The sequence below is a fragment of the Cupressus sempervirens genome, chromosome 7, assembly GCF_028749045.1.
Source record: "Cupressus sempervirens isolate cs-2001-9-10 chromosome 7, ASM2874904v1, whole genome shotgun sequence".
Classification (NCBI taxonomy): Eukaryota; Viridiplantae; Streptophyta; class Pinopsida; order Cupressales; family Cupressaceae; genus Cupressus; species Cupressus sempervirens.
The window spans coordinates 38911506-38929372 of NC_143124.1; the positions used below are offsets into that span (position 1 = coordinate 38911506).

General features: G+C 31.5%; 1 protein-coding gene across 1 annotated transcript; it reads right to left on the reverse strand.

Annotated features, from left to right (window-relative positions):
* Nucleotides 1-1921: 1921 nt before the first annotated feature.
* LOC149545315 (putative pectate lyase 18) lies at nucleotides 1922-3954 on the reverse strand. The gene is made up of 5 exons (XM_089793917.1): nucleotides 3788-3954; nucleotides 2728-3358; nucleotides 2463-2566; nucleotides 2216-2354; nucleotides 1922-2128 (listed from the first exon to the last, which is right to left on the reverse strand). Exons 1-5 carry the CDS (start codon nucleotides 3952-3954, stop codon nucleotides 1922-1924), a joined length of 1248 nt encoding a protein of 415 aa, XP_089650043.1.
* Between the last annotated feature and the right edge of the window lie 13913 nt (nucleotides 3955-17867).

Consider the following 17867-nt stretch of genomic DNA (forward strand, 5'->3'; position numbering starts at 1 on the left):
AAATGTTGTAGTGATGTAGGAACTCATATCAAATGTGGGAGGCCTATCTCTCAAAGGAATGATCTAGTATAAACAATCCAGTGTTTCAAATGAGGTGGGCATGTAGAAACTCTTCTATTCTAAGGAAGCACCAATGCATATTCATGATGTTAGGTCTAAATCCATGAGGACGGAGGCTAAACCTACAAGCAAGAGGAAAATGGAAATGACACGCACTACCTATGGCTCTAAGAATAAGGGTAACCCTAGCCCTTCCCATGTTTCTAATACCTTTTAAGGGATGCCTTCCCCAGAAATGAGCTTGGGTGGTGATATCACTTACCCTATAAGGAATGCAAAGAGGGGTGGGGGGAAGGTAGAGCGGCCCCCACGTGAAAGAGATGAAATTAATGATAGGATGAATAGGCTATAGAAGTCCCTTTAGAGATTTTTGATAACCAAGAGACCCTACACAGGAAATTCAAGGCCATTTCTGAGTATACCACTAAGATGATCTATTCGATGGCCACAAAATTGTATCTTCTATGAGTTGAAAATGAGGATAAGGACAAGAGAAAGGAAAATGATGTCACTCGCTCTCTCTATAGCTTCCTAGAGAATGGTTGGTTTAAAACCCTACTGGACTATGATCATTTTTTGTGAAGATGGATTGTTTTTATGATAATAAAAGGTATAGGATGAACTATTGGAGAAGGACTACTAGCTTGTCTCCAACCTATTGTAACCTGGGGTCAGCCGCCTTTACCTTGTCTACTTTTTAATGCACAAAAAACAATCACAAAAGTCACTCGGTGAACATGAAAGAAAATCATATAAACCAAGTGAACCTCGTGAATGAAGACACGAACACTTCACCAACCCAACTATTCAAATCACTACTAAGAAGAACCACAAGGATTGCTGAGAAAATCTATAGAGCATTATTTTGACCAAGCCAAGATGCTCTTTCATCAATCTTTAAACATTTACGATTCAAAATAGTTTCACCAATGATAGTCTTATTTTTGAGATGGTTCACAATTTTTTCTTTAAAAACAAAAAATTCATATCAATGCAACTAGCAAAGCAAAATAATTTCCAGATATGTAGAGCAATAACCATACCCTAATAGCTCCTATTTATTTAGAAGAAGAAATAAATATTTAACAACAAATAATTATTCAATCATTTGAGAGAACTTTTCAAAAAGATGATTGTCAAACTCATGATGTCCTACTTTTAATTCAAGTGACACCCAACAAAAGAAAAATGAAGAGTTTGTTCGTAGCATTGTGTGGGAATTTTTTTTTTTTAATCAAATATAGCCTGTACTTATTTTTTGTTGACACCTTTTATATCATAGAGTGCAACATACCAATCTTGGTATAAATAGATTGTCTTATTTGGAAGAAATTTAGCAATGAGATTTATTTGTAGGATCATTTTCACTCTATTCCATTTTTACCAAGCATAATATTTGAGGCCCTAGATGTTATGTGAATAAAACTAAATCAATTTTCTATAATAAATGATTTTTTTTAAGAATACAGAGAAACTATTGATACTTCTTTGAGTAATATTTGGTGTGAATAAATAGCATGTCAAAATCAATCTATATGAACCTCAATCTAATCTGTGAACACAAATTGAGCTAATCTCAATCTTTATATTGCACTTCTTATAAGGCATACTCAAGAAATACATTGAAATTCAGTGACAATCAAGATAATATAAATATAAATGTATTGACTTGACGTTCCACGACAATTCTTCAATTTTGAGAATAACATTACTGATATATTCAAATTTATTAAAAGATGACTCGAGACTCTCCAAAAACAAAACTAAAATAACTAACATGCCTCGCTCCGTCCTCTCATGCTTGGCAAGCTATAGAATTAAGGGATTCCTAACAATTTGTCTATAGTGCATATGTTTTGGTCTAACAGCTCGAGCCCTTTCTACAGTTGAGAACACCTGAAGCTGCAGTGATTGAGCCCACAACAGATGACGGTCTTGCCGCCATACTCGAAGCCTTTGCATAGCTTGAAGATGCCCTAGCTCCTGATGCTATAAAGAATGCCCCATTCAACATCAGATCTCCCAGTGATCTCCAATTCCCTTCTGTTGAATCTTGGTGCTTTGTCACCTGCACATTTCCCATTACCATACTTATTCTACATCCATTGAACACCAAAGAACATATATGAGACATCAGTTGCAAATGGACTTTTACCTCCTTGTGGAATCGATTGTCAGGGGCTAGGAATCTGTTTCCTTCACTGTTAATGGTGGGGTTCGCACTTCCGCCAATGGCGTACATTTCCCAGTGAGTGTAATCATTGTTCACCACATGGAAATTTCCATGTCGACACCTGCATCACAACGTATACATCTTATAGTGAAATGAAAATTAAAGAAATAAACTTGAGTGAGCTAATGTCTTGTGTTCCTCATGCAAGGATTGATACGGAATTCTATACCTGGGCATACGCTGAACAAGTCCTTCTCCAAAATGGTTGAATGCAACTGTTACTTGCATTTTGACGTCTTCGGTATGCGCGTCGCTATGTCCAAGGAGCATCACCTACAGAAAACGAATATGCCCATAAATACCAATACTCTTTATGTGTCTCCTAATAGGCTTCTAGTAACTTTTTAAAGCATGCCCATAAATATAATCATGAAACCTTTTTAAAAGCAAAGCTAAATTAATGGCAGACTAAATAAACCGGCAGTTTTGAGCACCTTGTCATGGTGAGCGAAAAAGTTGTTTGAAATTGTGATAGCAGTGGAGCCCATGATGGCATCGATCAGTCCATCCGTACATCTTGACAATGAACAGTGGTCGACCCAAATTGCGGTTGATCCAAAGATGTTAATCCCATCTCCATCACTCATAGTTCTATACCCATAATGTGTGGGCGAGCTCCTCACATTTGTATTTCCCGTAGGTTTGCAGTCATGGATATGAATTCCATGAATAATGATGTTATTCACGTACTGTATTGTAATGCAAGCTCCATTTGCTATATGAACATTCGCTCCTCTGCCGTCAATAGTCTTGTAGCTGTTCATGATCAGCTCCTCCTTTAGCTGAATGAGCATGTCTCTTTGAAAAATAATCCAGAGAGGCTCGGTTTGGATGACAGCGTGGCGCAGAGTGCCAGGCTTAGGATTGACGGGGTCATCGTCACTGGGATCGGTAACGACATAAAACCTCCCGTTCTTACCTCCAATGGCGTTTTTGCCAAATCCAATTGCGCAGTCAGCCAGTCTCTTTCTGTTGTTAACCCAATCGGAATCACAGCGCCAACAGTCGTCAATTGGGTTCCCTGTTCCGCACGAGCTCAGCTTTCTTCTCGAACTATTTAAACTCCTGCGCAGCAGTTCTTTAAATTGTTAAATAATCTCAACTCAACTGTATGCAACTGTCGATATATGCTGGCAATAAAACAACGCTAGAACGTCGAAGCCTTCTTAATTGAACTGACTTAGATAACCTTTCTGCAGTATCATGTTCATCTTAGAATTAATGTATCTGAACAAAGACAATCGTTAACAGCTAATGATATGGGGAATAGAATTTTCATCTATAGCTATTGACAGCTGCGTACCAACTACTGTCACAAGAATGGTATTATAGAAATTACGGTAAGGCAAGCACCAAGCAAGAGCATAAGAATAAGTAGAGAATGATTGACACACACAGTCATATGCATTGCATATTAATGTATTGAATGTGATGAGCTATTTAATTAAATTCTCTAAACTTTCTAGACCCTCTCAAAGACAACATGCTTATTACCTTTGCACCATTTGAACAACAAGCTCCGGCTTCTCAACATGATATTTAACGCTATTGTCAGCCTTGGTCGTGTTGAAAGGAGTTCTTATTGATTCCGTCATTGCTAACATGAATAGAAAGGAAGCAAACAAAAGAAGCAATGGCTTTAAGGCTTCACTGGAGGCCATTTTCGATAAGAAGATGAAACTCGCAATGGTTGTATGAAATGCTATGGCATTGGGCTCTCTTATATAGACAACGAGCGTCTGTGAAGTCTGTTTCTGTTTCTGTTTGCGAACCGTTGAAAATGTTGTTGTATGCACGTTAATACAGTGCGATTATTACGGTCGTAATGCACATGACTAGCAACTATTGATTTTCTTAACTAATGTGATAAAGCACTTGTTGAATGTGTCTTCGCATGTTTATTCCAACTTTTTCCTGAGTAGATATAATTCTCAAAATCTCTTTGAAAAACACAGATATAAGAAGTGAAAGTTTCAAGGATGTACTTGAGCTGTCACCATATTTCATGATTTTCTCACACGCTCGTATTCACCACATCAATAGGTGAATGTTTGTAAAGATTTCCGACCAAACGTTTGAAAATGTTTGTCGTTTCGGTCAATTTCAGTTTCACATTCAAAAGTCACATATTTGTGTTCCGTAATTTGCACGGGGATTGAAGAATAAATATCGACTCCTGTTGTTACCAAGCTTCCCACGCTCTCACGGTTCTTTTTCTCTCGGGACAAAATAAGATACGCTGTCAACTAAGGATGCGAGGATGTCATATAGACGTCACATGCAAAGATAAGTAATAAGATGTTCTAAATTGGGAACTTCATGCATGCAATGATAACTAATAAGATGTTCTATATTCGGAACTTCATATGATGTGGAAGGCGATGGCAACTTCATATGATTGATGTGGAAGGCGATGGCAATGGCTGTAATATAGGGAAAATATATGGGTAGATGATTTATTAAAATCAAACTTTATGCATGATTAGAATCATAGAATTTTCGTTGAAGTGAAATTAATTAAGAGTTTTGTTATATAAACTAGTTTATGTATATAAGTAGAGAGTTATCTATTGTAGTTAGATTATCAAAACAGGCGCTTCAAGAAGGATAACTCTCCCTTTATATATATAAGCTAGTAGCAGCACACAATTAATAACTTTATTTGTTTAAATATATACTCTCTCTTTTTTCACTTTAATTAATTATTAGAATAAATCATTTTAATTATTAATAAATATTAAAATAAAATTTTGCATAATGCATTTGGATAATTAATTTTGAACGACTTAATTAAAATGTCAATTTTTTAAAGGGTCAGTATCAAATTTTATATTTATTGGTATAAAATTTGATGATTATGCATACAAATAGCTCAATTTTATACATTTTATTATTAGTTTTGATGATTGTGCATAGATAATATAGCATGTAACATATCAATCAATGAGAGCATAAATTTGATACATAATATTGTTGTTCACAAAGCTCAAATAGATGAAAATGAAAAATATGTGTCCATGACTTGAACAGTGAAAATAACTTATTCATGTTGTTGTTCATAAAACTTACATAGATGAAATAGGAAATATAAGCCCAAGTAGAAGTATTTAGATGGAGTATAGGAAATATGAGAAGAAACTAAAGAAAGAACATTTCTCCATGATGATGCAGCTGCATCACATATTCCTCAATGATAAGGATGGTGTTGCGACCTTTATTAGAGCAATGATCACGGTAGAGTTCTTTCATCATTTCTAGAAATGCATCCGTTTTTGCAAATGTGTCATAAATAACTTTTGCAACATCCACCATTTCCGTTATTTCTAGTTCATCAACACTATCAATTAACAATGAACCATTCTCCAAGGCTTTGATTAGGTGTGAGCACGATTTCTGGATTATTCTTTTACATTTATCTAAATCGATCTCACAGAAATTATTTGAGGTCACAGAAGCAGCACGACTCGTAACAATGATATTTGATGCTCCAATAGAAAATCCAAAACTCAAATGATATGCTACAAACTTTTAAACAATTATCAACATAAATATATATAAAACCGTTATAAGATACAATCAAATATGGAACACACAAATCAAATTTAGCACTTATACTTAAATATAGACCAAATAAAGTCAATAGAAATATATTTTATTTTTAATAATATTATTATTTTATTGTACCATATTTGAAAAATTTAAGTTCACTAATTTTAAAAATATGAAACAAAAGAAAATTAATATTGGAGGATAATTAGAATAAGTAAATTATATTCATTGGTTTTTTCTTTGAAATTTTGTAATGAATATTTTAATTTAATAGTTTAAATTAAAAAAAAGTTGTCCATAATATTATCATCGAACATTAAGAAACATTGTAGCAAAAGTAAATATAAATTGTAAACATAAACTGATATTACTCAATGAATCAATCTACAATTATTACTTAAAAAATCACTACAATTAGTTAAGATATAATTATTACTTAATACATCACTACAATTAATTAAGATCTATAAAAATTAAATATCACAAAAAGAGATTGGGTTTCTCAAAATAGAATAAATTAAAATCAAGAAAGTTATTTATATCATTTTTCATTGTATAATAGAGACTTTTTTAAAACATGGAATATAGTAGGGAGTGTTACAAACAAAATACTAATGTGTCCAAAAAGACTTTTATGGACATAACATTTAAGAATAACATATCACGTCAACTATCTTCAAGCCACTTAAGTCTATTTTCTTCATCTTTGCGCTTGAAATTTGTCTACCCTTTTTCATTTTCTCATAATGATCATACGTAAAAGGAGGCATCATTCTCAAACACTAGAGATATTTTACACGTGAAACTACCACAAATGTCAATCCCTGCTCTTTCTCTTGATCCTACATCAATTGTCGCTTTGGGAAGAGTCAATCCCTGAGATTTGTGAATGGTCAATGCCCATGCCAACCTCAATGGAAATTGAACTGTTGTACCATTTTGTATTCGTGGTATTGGAATTATCTTTGGATTATGATCTTCGAATGGTAGTCCTGAATAACCATCAAACTCAACCATCACATATGCTGGAGGCTTAAGCAGAGCATTTCCTTTCTTGTAGATATTTTTTTGAATGTATCCAAGAGCCCCATTTATAGGACCTACCTCTATCCATAGATTTGAAGTTAGCATGACCCTTCAATCGTTACAGATTAACAACTCCAAATCAACCTCATCATTTTAACAGTAATCTATTGGATTGATAGAAGCTACTTTCGATGCAACACAAGGTGCAATCGGATGCTTCAATGAATGTAGCATTTTTTTTATTACGAGCATGAACATTTTCATTTTTTGAGAACAAATGAAAAACATTATCAAATTAAACAATTGTTGCGACATCTATGTTGATAGGGACCCTTGACACCAGCAACCTCAAATCATCAATTTGTGAGTTTCCATCTCTTAGATTCATCAAAAGTTGTCAAAATCTTTGTCGCTCAATATCTTCCCCATCTTGTCTGAATATCTTATCTAGTGTGACCACAGTCTTGAATTCCTGACCTAGAAACTTTTCCTGTTTATTACTGTCATATGCTGCTCTATCATTGATAGGAGGTAGCTGGCCAAAATCTCCCACCGATATTATAGATGCACCTGAAATACAATTGAGGAAAAAATATATTTTAAAAACTATGTATTTATTCATGTATTTGATTCAAATAATGTATATTTCACATGAGTAAGATATTCATGATGTAGAAATGGAATATTTACCTCCAAAGCTTATGTGTGCAGATTGTGGGAATGCTTGTCGCAGTCATAAATCTATATTTTCCAACATTTTTTGACCAATGAATCTCATTTCATCAATCAAAATATATTTTAAATGTGGAATTTCTTCTCAAAAACTTGTGAGCCTTGCTCCTTCTAGTTGAGAACAATCTCTTACTGTTACCTTCTATTTTGAATCAATTGTAGAAGCTCTTGTATTGAATGTTGCAACTCCTATTAGGAAAAGTAATAGAAGGGGAGAATGGGAGGGCATTGCCGCATTTTGAAGAGATTGACTAATGGAACCAATTAAATATGACTTTCCTGTTCTTGATGTGCCTTGAATTATCATAAACAATAGTTCTTCATTTTGATTACTGTGGTAGTGTGTCATGTCATGTTGACTGCCTTTTTTGTTTCTCACCAAAGGTCATGTAGTTTATGCATCGAGGAATTTCATCATAGACAAGACACCCATGATTCTTCATGTTACTTATGAAATTGATTTCTCTGGTAGTGTACTCTTCTTCTTGATAATCAACAGACCAATTTGTTTGTCTATCAATGTCTCTTCTCCCGAACATGTCTATTTCTTAGCATCGTATATTTTGACCCTGGTGCAACCTAGATATAATCTCCCATTCATATTCTGTAGTATTTCTCTAAACATGTTCATTGTCTTCAATTTCAACACCAACTTGGTAGGGTCGAAGGACATGTCATTCTTCACCACCCCGTAACTGAGATCCACTGCTCCACATGATACATTATTGAGTCAACTGGAGCTATATATCTTGTGTGCAATTACATGAATTTCAAATTTTAACTCTATATTAGTAACACAACTAATCTTCATACCCCTTCCATCCCACTTAGCAAAGGTTTTCTTTTACAGTTCCACCCGATTCAGGGCATTGGTGGTTCTTGCCTTGGCCAACATCGGAAGCCCTGTGATCGGATGAATCATTTTCTTCATTATCAAGACAACTTTCTCCAGTGTAAGAAATTTTATATTTAGCCCCATCATTTTGTACTAATTATATATATTTTTTAAATATTCATTGGGATGAAATAATTACTTGCAAACCATCTTTCCCTTTTATTCGTAGGCATCCACCCTCCTTAGAAATTGTGTATCACTCCGCACAATTTAACATTTCTTCATAGTCACGGTCCAAATCCACCTTTGCAAGTTGTCTTGTGTTTTTAAGGCATATATGTTGTTGAAAATTGACGAATGCCTACAACTCAAGGTAAGAAAAAAATAAGTACATTAATTAATGTCACATTACATGAATATATATAAATATTTATTAATGTGCATGTATATTTTGTTGATGAGGATAATTTCTAGGGTTCCATACATGAACAATGGAATGAAAAATATCTTTTACGGCTTCTTCTTTCCTCCTCATTTGACCAGTCAATTTTATCCACATCAGGTGCTCCTTCGATCCATATGAATCCATGCACATGCAGGGACCCCCTATATTTCCGTTCATATCTACATAAAAAGTGCTTGACATTCATTCCCTTTTCTAGAACCTCTTTTCTAAACATTGAGCATCTTAAGTGCATATAGTGTACGACTATGTGAGGATAGTTCTAAGTTTTCAAAATACATTTAACCAATACGTGAAATTAGTAAAGAGTGCCAACACAATGGGGTTTTATAAAGAAAACAAAAATGATCATAAGAATTTCACTACATTTATTTTGTGTTGTTGTAGTGGACTACAATATTTTTAAAAAATTATAAATAATGCTCATTTGTATACACATAATTCGAAATGTTTTTATGTAAGAGCTTGTAAATCTTGTTCTCATGGAATGAGGGTTGTTTAAGGTCCTTTTACCTTTTCTATATCAAACTCAAATGGGTCGATGTTATTTTGAAAATATGTACATCTAATCAATAGGCATGCATGCATTAGATCTTGGAAAAGGAATTGAAAAAGTATAGCTTGAGAATAGTTTGTGTGAAGGGAATTAGAATTTCTTTTTAAATGATTCGCAGAGGCTCGGTCTGGATTACAACGTGGCAAAGAGTGTCAGTCGTAGGATTAACTAGGTCATCACCATTACCTCCAATGGAACTTTGTAAAAATAATATTGTGATATTGTGAAAATAATAGTAAATTATGAGAATTAAAAAATTCTCTTGTGTATTAATTAAATTATTTTTGAAGGGTTAGTTGTGTCAAATTGTAGCATGCACACCCAATTTAATAGTAAAGAGAGTCAAAAGTGAATGGCTATTTATCCACATGATCTATAATGGCAACTTTTGTATAAATTTCAAATTATCTTGAATTTACTTATCTAATGAAGTTTTGAATAATAAATAATTTTGTAACACTTACCATTGTACTTAATGAGATGAAGCCATTAATTATATTAAAAATTCTATTCTTTATGTAAAATGAATTTTGTATAAATATCATCTACAAAAGTTCAAATATGAAAATTTGATAAGATTTATAAGCCATTATTATTTAAATATATACAAACCCTCATTTTATTAAATTATTAACTTGCAAAACTATATTTAATCATGCATAATTAAGACAACTTCCATGAAAAATATAAGAATATATAATGAAAATAGATTTCAACATAATGTATAGGTACACGATCCTTACAGAATAATAAAAAGAAAGTAAAATATTTCCTTTACCTGATATCACATAATTAGATAATTATATAATGATATGTAGCTTATAATATTATTTATACGAACTCTCAAGATTTATTTTCCTCAAGTACATTACATATAAGAACATTTTTTATATTTCTTTCACAAACAACCATAACAAATTAGGCATCTTTTATAATTTTAATTTTTTATATTTTTCTTATATGCAAATATAAATTTTCAATTAAATGTTTTATAGTAGTATTGGAAGAATGTTTCTTGTTTGACTTATTCTATAAAATGAGGTAAACCAAAACCACCCTCTCTGTGAATGAAAACACATCAAAATCAAATTAAACCTAGGTTTAAAGATTAAAAAATGTCTCTAAAATTGAGCTTACAATTCCTTTGATAGTTGTGGGTTATAATGATGGTTGTATAGATAATAAGGAAGTACAGTATTTGAAAAAGTGAAATTCTGCCCCAAACAATTCTTAAGAGAAGTACATTTATGCCAAATCGATAGTCTAAAAGATTTTGAAGCAAGTTTATAGTGATTAAATGATGTGTTACACATAGATTCTACCCTATCTACTTCATTTCCATTCCATGTGAGAATAGTAAGCACTATGGAGATTTTATGTTAGTGTAAATATCATAAAAGATAAATCAATATATTAATCTTGCTTCACATTTCATGTGGAGATCATCTCTCAATTAGATTTATGAGATATTTAAGTGTGAACTAACTCTCCACATTATTTATAAGTTTAATATATTACTTTTAATTAAAATTTATTGTAAATACTTACATCACCTTCTAATACGTAAGGTACTATAATAGGTTTTCTTATCGATATTTTATATTCTTATCTTAACCCTCATCCATAATATTAGATTTTTATATAAATGAAAAGTCAAAATAAAAAAATTTAATGAGCATATGTGATATTTTTTCCAATATTATATGTACTATAATTGAAGATGTCGGTACTAGTTTTGCTAGTAAATTATTTGTGCAATAATATATTAATCATAATCCAAAAGCATCTTACAATGTATACAGAAATATACTATTGATCTTAAATTAAATAAAATCTAACTTTGGTGTTTTAAGTTACAAATATTCTTTTTGATGAGTATAATTTTCTTCTTATTGTTTTTGGATTATACCTATCAACTTTGATAACTTGAGTTTGGGAAGTTATCATGAGATTTGAAAAACTAAGTAGCATGGTGATGTTAGATTATGTTGTTGACTCTTGATTAATTATGAAATTCTTCCCTTGGTTCTTATAAATGTATTATATTAAAATCGATATTATTATATCACAAGTGGTATAAAATTTAGCTTCACAAATATCCTAAACCTTGCAATTTTAGGTAGCATGTTGCATAATATCAATCTATATTGGTAAAAGTTTTTGGAAAAAAATACTATTTTGGAATTTATTGTGATTAGCGTATTGAAGTTCCAATCTATAACTTGTTAAAGCTATTAGTAAATTCTATCTACTAGTGAGTTATAAAATATGTTATATTCATATATAATAAAAATTATGATGAAATTTAGAAGAAGAAGAAAATATTGTCCTGTAATAAACTATGAATTGTAAGATTTTTCAAAAAGCATCTCCTAGAGCTCTTGTTTCAATGCTTTCCTAATAACTTAATGTAATTTACTACATCTTTTGTATAGATTATTTTTCTACATACATAGATACAATCTTAATATGGGGTTTTTGATTTGTTTTCAAACTATCAATTTTTGCATTAATTGTGTATCTAGCGTTTAGTTGTCTATTTTGATAAAAAAATATATATATAATGATACTATTGTGATACTATCATTTGATTTATATAATTTCTTTTTTATGGATTAAAAGTAGTATTATATCAATAAATATGTGAATAGTACATTAGAAAATACTAGAAAATGTGTGTTTGCATGTTCATGTATGATAAAGACTCAAAATTGAAAAAAATATGTTTGAATGGTTATTTTATAAAGGCGATCAATGAAACAAACTATTGTCTACAAGTAAAAAATTATCATCAATAAGTAAATTTTTTTCTTTCATAGTTAGGAGTTCAAATTATTCATAAGCTCATTTGTAGGGTTGGTGATTTTCGATGGAGCGATAGGTGATTATCAAGTGCACATAGCACCTAATTGAATCCAATGACAGATTTTGGTGTATTAAACTATTTTTTGTTTATATTTAAAAGTTACCACAATTTATATGGCATGTTACAAACATGTAATTTGTTTGAAAAATCTTACAATTCATAGTTTATTACAGGACAATATTTTTTTCTTCTTCTAAATTTCATCATAATTTTTATTATATATGAATATGACATATTTTATAACTCACTAGTAGATAGAATTTACTAATAGCTTTAACAATTTATAGATTGGAACTTCAATATGCTAATCACAATAAATTCCAAAATAGTGTTTTTCCCAAAAACTTTTACCAATATAGATTGATATTATGCAACATGCTACCTAAAATTGCAAGGTTTAGGATATTTGTGAAGCTAAATTTTATACCACTTGTGATATAATAATATCGATTTTAATATAATACATTTATAAGAACCAAGGGAAGAATTTCATAATTAATCAAGAGTCAACAACATAATCTAACATCGCCATGCTACTTAGTTTTTCAAATCTCATGATAACTTCCCAAACTCAAGTTATCTCATGTTGTCACCTATTAGAGTGAAGATAGGCACATGCAGATACATTGAATGACACATCTATTATTTTTTCAACTTCCACTGCCATGTTTGTATTTTTCATGCTTATTTTTTCTTAAATTTTGCGCACAAAAAATGGAAAAGATTGCTGGGAAAAAAATTCATAAGCAATAAAAATTTAGAAACAAAAAAATAAAATTTAGTTAAATAGAAAAAATGCTTCAAAATATAGGATAAATGATTTTTTTTTAAGCTTGCACATTTTTCAAGATTCAACAAATAGGGAGAAAACTAATTAAAATCTATAGTCTCCTATCCTTAAGGTAGGGACTAAGAAATATATATTATGAAGATTGATGAATGTGCTCAAAAAGGGACAATTACATTGAGAGCTACCACTAAAAGAAAGATGCCCAAAAAGCATCGATATCTTGACTTGTGCCTGCTAGTTGCTCAAAAAGATTTAATGGCTTTTCATAATTATTAAATGATTTTCAACTCACATGGTTGTTGAAAATGATAAAAGGTCAAACCCACAGCTCCCAAGAACCATCTACATGCAAACACCTCTTACTGGAGAGAGAGAAAAAAGGCTATCGAGGCTTGAATAGCTAGATCCGTAGATGAGACATTCTTGATGAGGAAAAAAGTAGATTGCTATAAAAAATGAATTATCTCAAGTTCATGTTTACAATGAGAGATCATCCTTATAAAGGAGATCAAAACCCAAAAAGGTAATGTAAAACTCTTTAGGGTATTTAATAATTATTAAATACAGTAAGAGTATTTAATCTATGTATTTATTAACTTGAAAAAAGGGGAGTATTATTAATTTTCCTTTTTTCAAGATTTTAACTTAGGAAAGCAATAAATTTGTTTGACATGAAACACATGGTGCTAACAAAGTTTTCACTAAAATAGTATTTTAAATAAAAATAATATAATATTACATGTTGTGCGTGAGATGATATGTTAGGAATTTCAATGATATGTTAGGAATTTCAAATATAAGAAGTGTATCTTTTGTTCTCTCATTTTAACCCCTAATGTACATCATTGAAAAAAAAAAATTAGGAATTTCAAAGTAGATTTGAAGCCATGTATTGAATAACTTTATGATAACTATATTTAATTTCTCATCTAAGATAACTCTTTTTTAATTATTCAAAATGAAAAGAGCCCAGCTCATGTCCCCATTTGTTTCAATATTTCCATGTTCTAATGATATACTATGACATTCTATTATTTATTAGACTACATTCACATTCATTCGTCCATGCTTCTTATATTCTATGTCATTTATTTTGGATCATCTCTATAATATTCAGGACAAATTTTGCATTCCTTAAATCTAACTCCAGATTCTAATTTTTACATTCAAAAGATAATTGCTTATTAATTTAAAAACTAGAGGAGTATTATTAATTTTCCATATTTTTTTAATATTTATTCACTGAAATGATATATGACATATTAAAAAAAATAAAAAAATTATAGGTTGTACATTAGATGATGATATGTTATAAATGTTAAACAAACAATGAGTATTTTTTTGATGCTCATTTAAACCCTTAATATACATTGTTTGAAAAGGTAATAGTTCTTTGAAAGTAGATTTGAAGCACTATAATCTTTTCTATTGTCATGTCTTGAGTAAATTTTATCACAACACTATATATAATTTCTCATCAAAGATTATTCTCTGTTAATTATTGAAAAGGAAAAGAGCCCAGGGAAGGTCCCCTTTTAGCTCCATATTTTCTTGTAATTATGATATACTGTGGCATTCCGATTATTTACTAGGCTAGGTTCACATACATTCATCCGTGATTCCTATATTCTCCATCTTTTAATTTGGATCGTGGTTATAGTATCCAAGACCAATTTTTGCATTCCTTGAATCTAATTCAAAAATCAAATTTTACATTTAAAATCTAACTCCTACCTTTTTTTATTACCATTGGTAGGTTACTTTGCAATATTTATGTAATGATCTATCTAGTTGTGGTATTCTAAGACAGTAAGGTTTCAATTAATGAAAATTTAAAGAAATCATTGAATAATGCTTTACATTTATGATGAACATACAAATATTTTGATTTCACACATTATATAGAATTCAAGTATTACATTACAATCAGTACTCATGCATCTTTATAACGATTAGAATACTCTTCTATTTAAAAGAGTTGGCACGATATGGTTAAAAAAAGAAAAAAGAAAATGCAATTTACAATATGATAAATAAGTTATAAGGTTATTTATTAAGAGTGTATGCTATTATAAGTGAAATCTCTACATTTTATCAAAGATTATCTTAGTCATCGTCTTAAGAATTATACGATTTTATATTTGTACATTTTACATTTTTAAACAAAACTCATTTAGGCACTGCATTATTCCCAACCTTCAATTTTTTTAAATGTAAATGAATTTTTGCAGCATTAATCAAGTTTATTGATGTATTTCAGATATGAGAGGTGTATTATTCACACATTTTTTGAAGTCATGAGAAATGGGTGGAGCATCTTGACGTCAAAAGAAACTAAAATATGTGATAAGCTTTGATTCATTGTGTTGATCGTGCTTAGCAAGTTAGAGAGTTAGAACACCCACATTAATGATGATGGAAGGCATAGAGGGATGCCCCACGCTTGAAGCTTTGGCATACTTTGACAACCCCATGCCACCTGATTCCTTGAAGACTGCCCCAATTAACATCATAACTCCGCATTGAATTATATTGTGTAGTACAAATTGTGATAGAATTATATCGACTAACACACAATAAAAACTCACAGGATCGACATCTAATTGTAAACTGCAATATTCCCTAATAAAGAATTTTGGGTATGATTTTTCATACACTTAGTTCACCAATATGTTGAACTCACATGGTAACAAATGTGCGTGGAGAGAATTTCTCAAAATCTCATGGAGAAGCATGAATGAATTTCAGTAGTTGTTTCATAGTGCAATCTCTAATCTTGTCTAGTTTTCCATCGTGTCTCATGATTCATAGTACTGCAAGTGTTTAGAATCTCAACAAGTGTAAGAATTTGACAATGGCACAAGAAAACATATCAGTTAGGTTTCTGCAACTGATCTCATCAATTAATTAGAATTTTATCAGTTTTTGGTTTCATATTATAAGGGCACAGTAAAAAATTTAATGATCACAAGGGCATGACAACATTTATAGCTCTCTATGCCCTCATTTGAACAATGGAAAGAGTTGGTAAAAACATTCATTAGTGTTACATATTCACCACAATCCCTACAACTATCTGAGAATTCAAAGTTTCAACATTAACCAGAGTTTCTAAAAATATTCAATGGTGGTACAACTCACTGAAGAAGAGCAACATTTCATAGTCCTAGAGAAAGGGGAATTTGTAATCAACCTAGGTGATAAAAAAATAGACCAGTTTAACTTGATTATGGCTTGTTTCTTTCTAAAAATATATTCTATTATATATTTTTGTAAAATTTCCTATGAACTCTACCCACATTTTGTGGTTTGGATTATTTATATGCAAGATCTTGGGGTATGTCACTTAGCAGGGTTGAGTGAGTTTTATTGATTTAATATCTAGATTTTGGAATGTTTACCTAATCTGATGAGAGTTCTACATGAATTTTTAATCAACAACTACACAAATTTAACTGGGTTTTGGCTTGTTTCTCTCTAGAAACATCTGCGATTATATATTTTTATAAAATTTCTTGTGAACTCTACCCATTTTTCATGGTTTACAATATTTGTGTTTAGGATCTTGAGATAATTCACTTAGCACAGGTTGAGTGACTTTCATTGTTTTATTATTTGGATTGTGGAATATGTATGTAGTTGGCCCTTTTTTTCTATTCTGAGATAATATGTAATAACCACCTTAAAAGAGATCCCTCTAACTATATAAACAAATACATGTTTAGAAGGAAATATAAAGAAATGCACGTTTACAAGGAAAAGAGAAAAAACATTTTGCATATGTACCTCTTCTCACCCCTTGAAGAAAATCACAGAGCAAGGGCATGTAGATTGCAAGGGCATGACATGAAAATGAAACTGCAGAGAAAGGGCATGACACGAAAATGAAATTGCAGAGAAAGGGCAAATAATGACAATGAAATCGCAAAGAAAGGGCATGGTAATGAAATGTAAAGATCACAAGGACACAACAACAAAATGCACCAATCACAAGGGCATGACAACATTCACAACTATGCACCCTCATTTGGAGCTCTCCACCTCTTTCGCGTGCATCTCTCCATAACCAAAAAAAATGGAAAATTATTTATGTCATGATTTTTTTTTTGCTTATGCTCGTAGGGGTGTCGCAAGTGCGATGCCAATATTGGTATTGCAATGTCATCGAGGAGAATTGCAAAAAAAAAGAGACATGAAAAACAACACAGATTACACCGCCATCACAAATTGTCATTGCAATTTGTCCCCAAATGTTGTAGTGATGTAGGAACTCATATCAAATGTGGGAGGCCTATCTCTCAAAGGAATGATCTAGTATAAACAATCCAGTGTTTCAAATGAGGTGGGCATGTAGAAACTCTTCTATTCTAAGGAAGCACCAATGCATATTCATGATGTTAGGTCTAAATCCATGAGGACGGAGGCTAAACCTACAAGCAAGAGGAAAATGGAAATGACACGCACTACCTATGGCTCTAAGAATAAGGGTAACCCTAGCCCTTCCCATGTTTCTAATACCTTTTAAGGGATGCCTTCCCCAGAAATGAGCTTGGGTGGTGATATCACTTACCCTATAAGGAATGCAAAGAGGGGTGGGGGGAAGGTAGAGCGGCCCCCACGTGAAAGAGATGAAATTAATGATAGGATGAATAGGCTATAGAAGTCCCTTTAGAGATTTTTGATAACCAAGAGACCCTACACAGGAAATTCAAGGCCATTTCTGAGTATACCACTAAGATGATCTATTCGATGGCCAC

Coding starts and splice junctions, on each gene's coding strand:
- LOC149545315 (XM_089793917.1), bottom strand. CDS start 3,954: ATGGCCTCCAGTGAAGCCTTAAAGCCATTGCTTCTTTTGTTTGCTTCC. Junction 3,359..3,787: donor GTTGTTCAAATGGTGCAAAG/GTAATAAGCATG, acceptor ACTGCTGCGCAG/GAGTTTAAATAGTTCGAGAA. Junction 2,567..2,727: donor TTTTCGCTCACCATGACAAG/GTGCTCAAAACT, acceptor CGTTTTCTGTAG/GTGATGCTCCTTGGACATAG.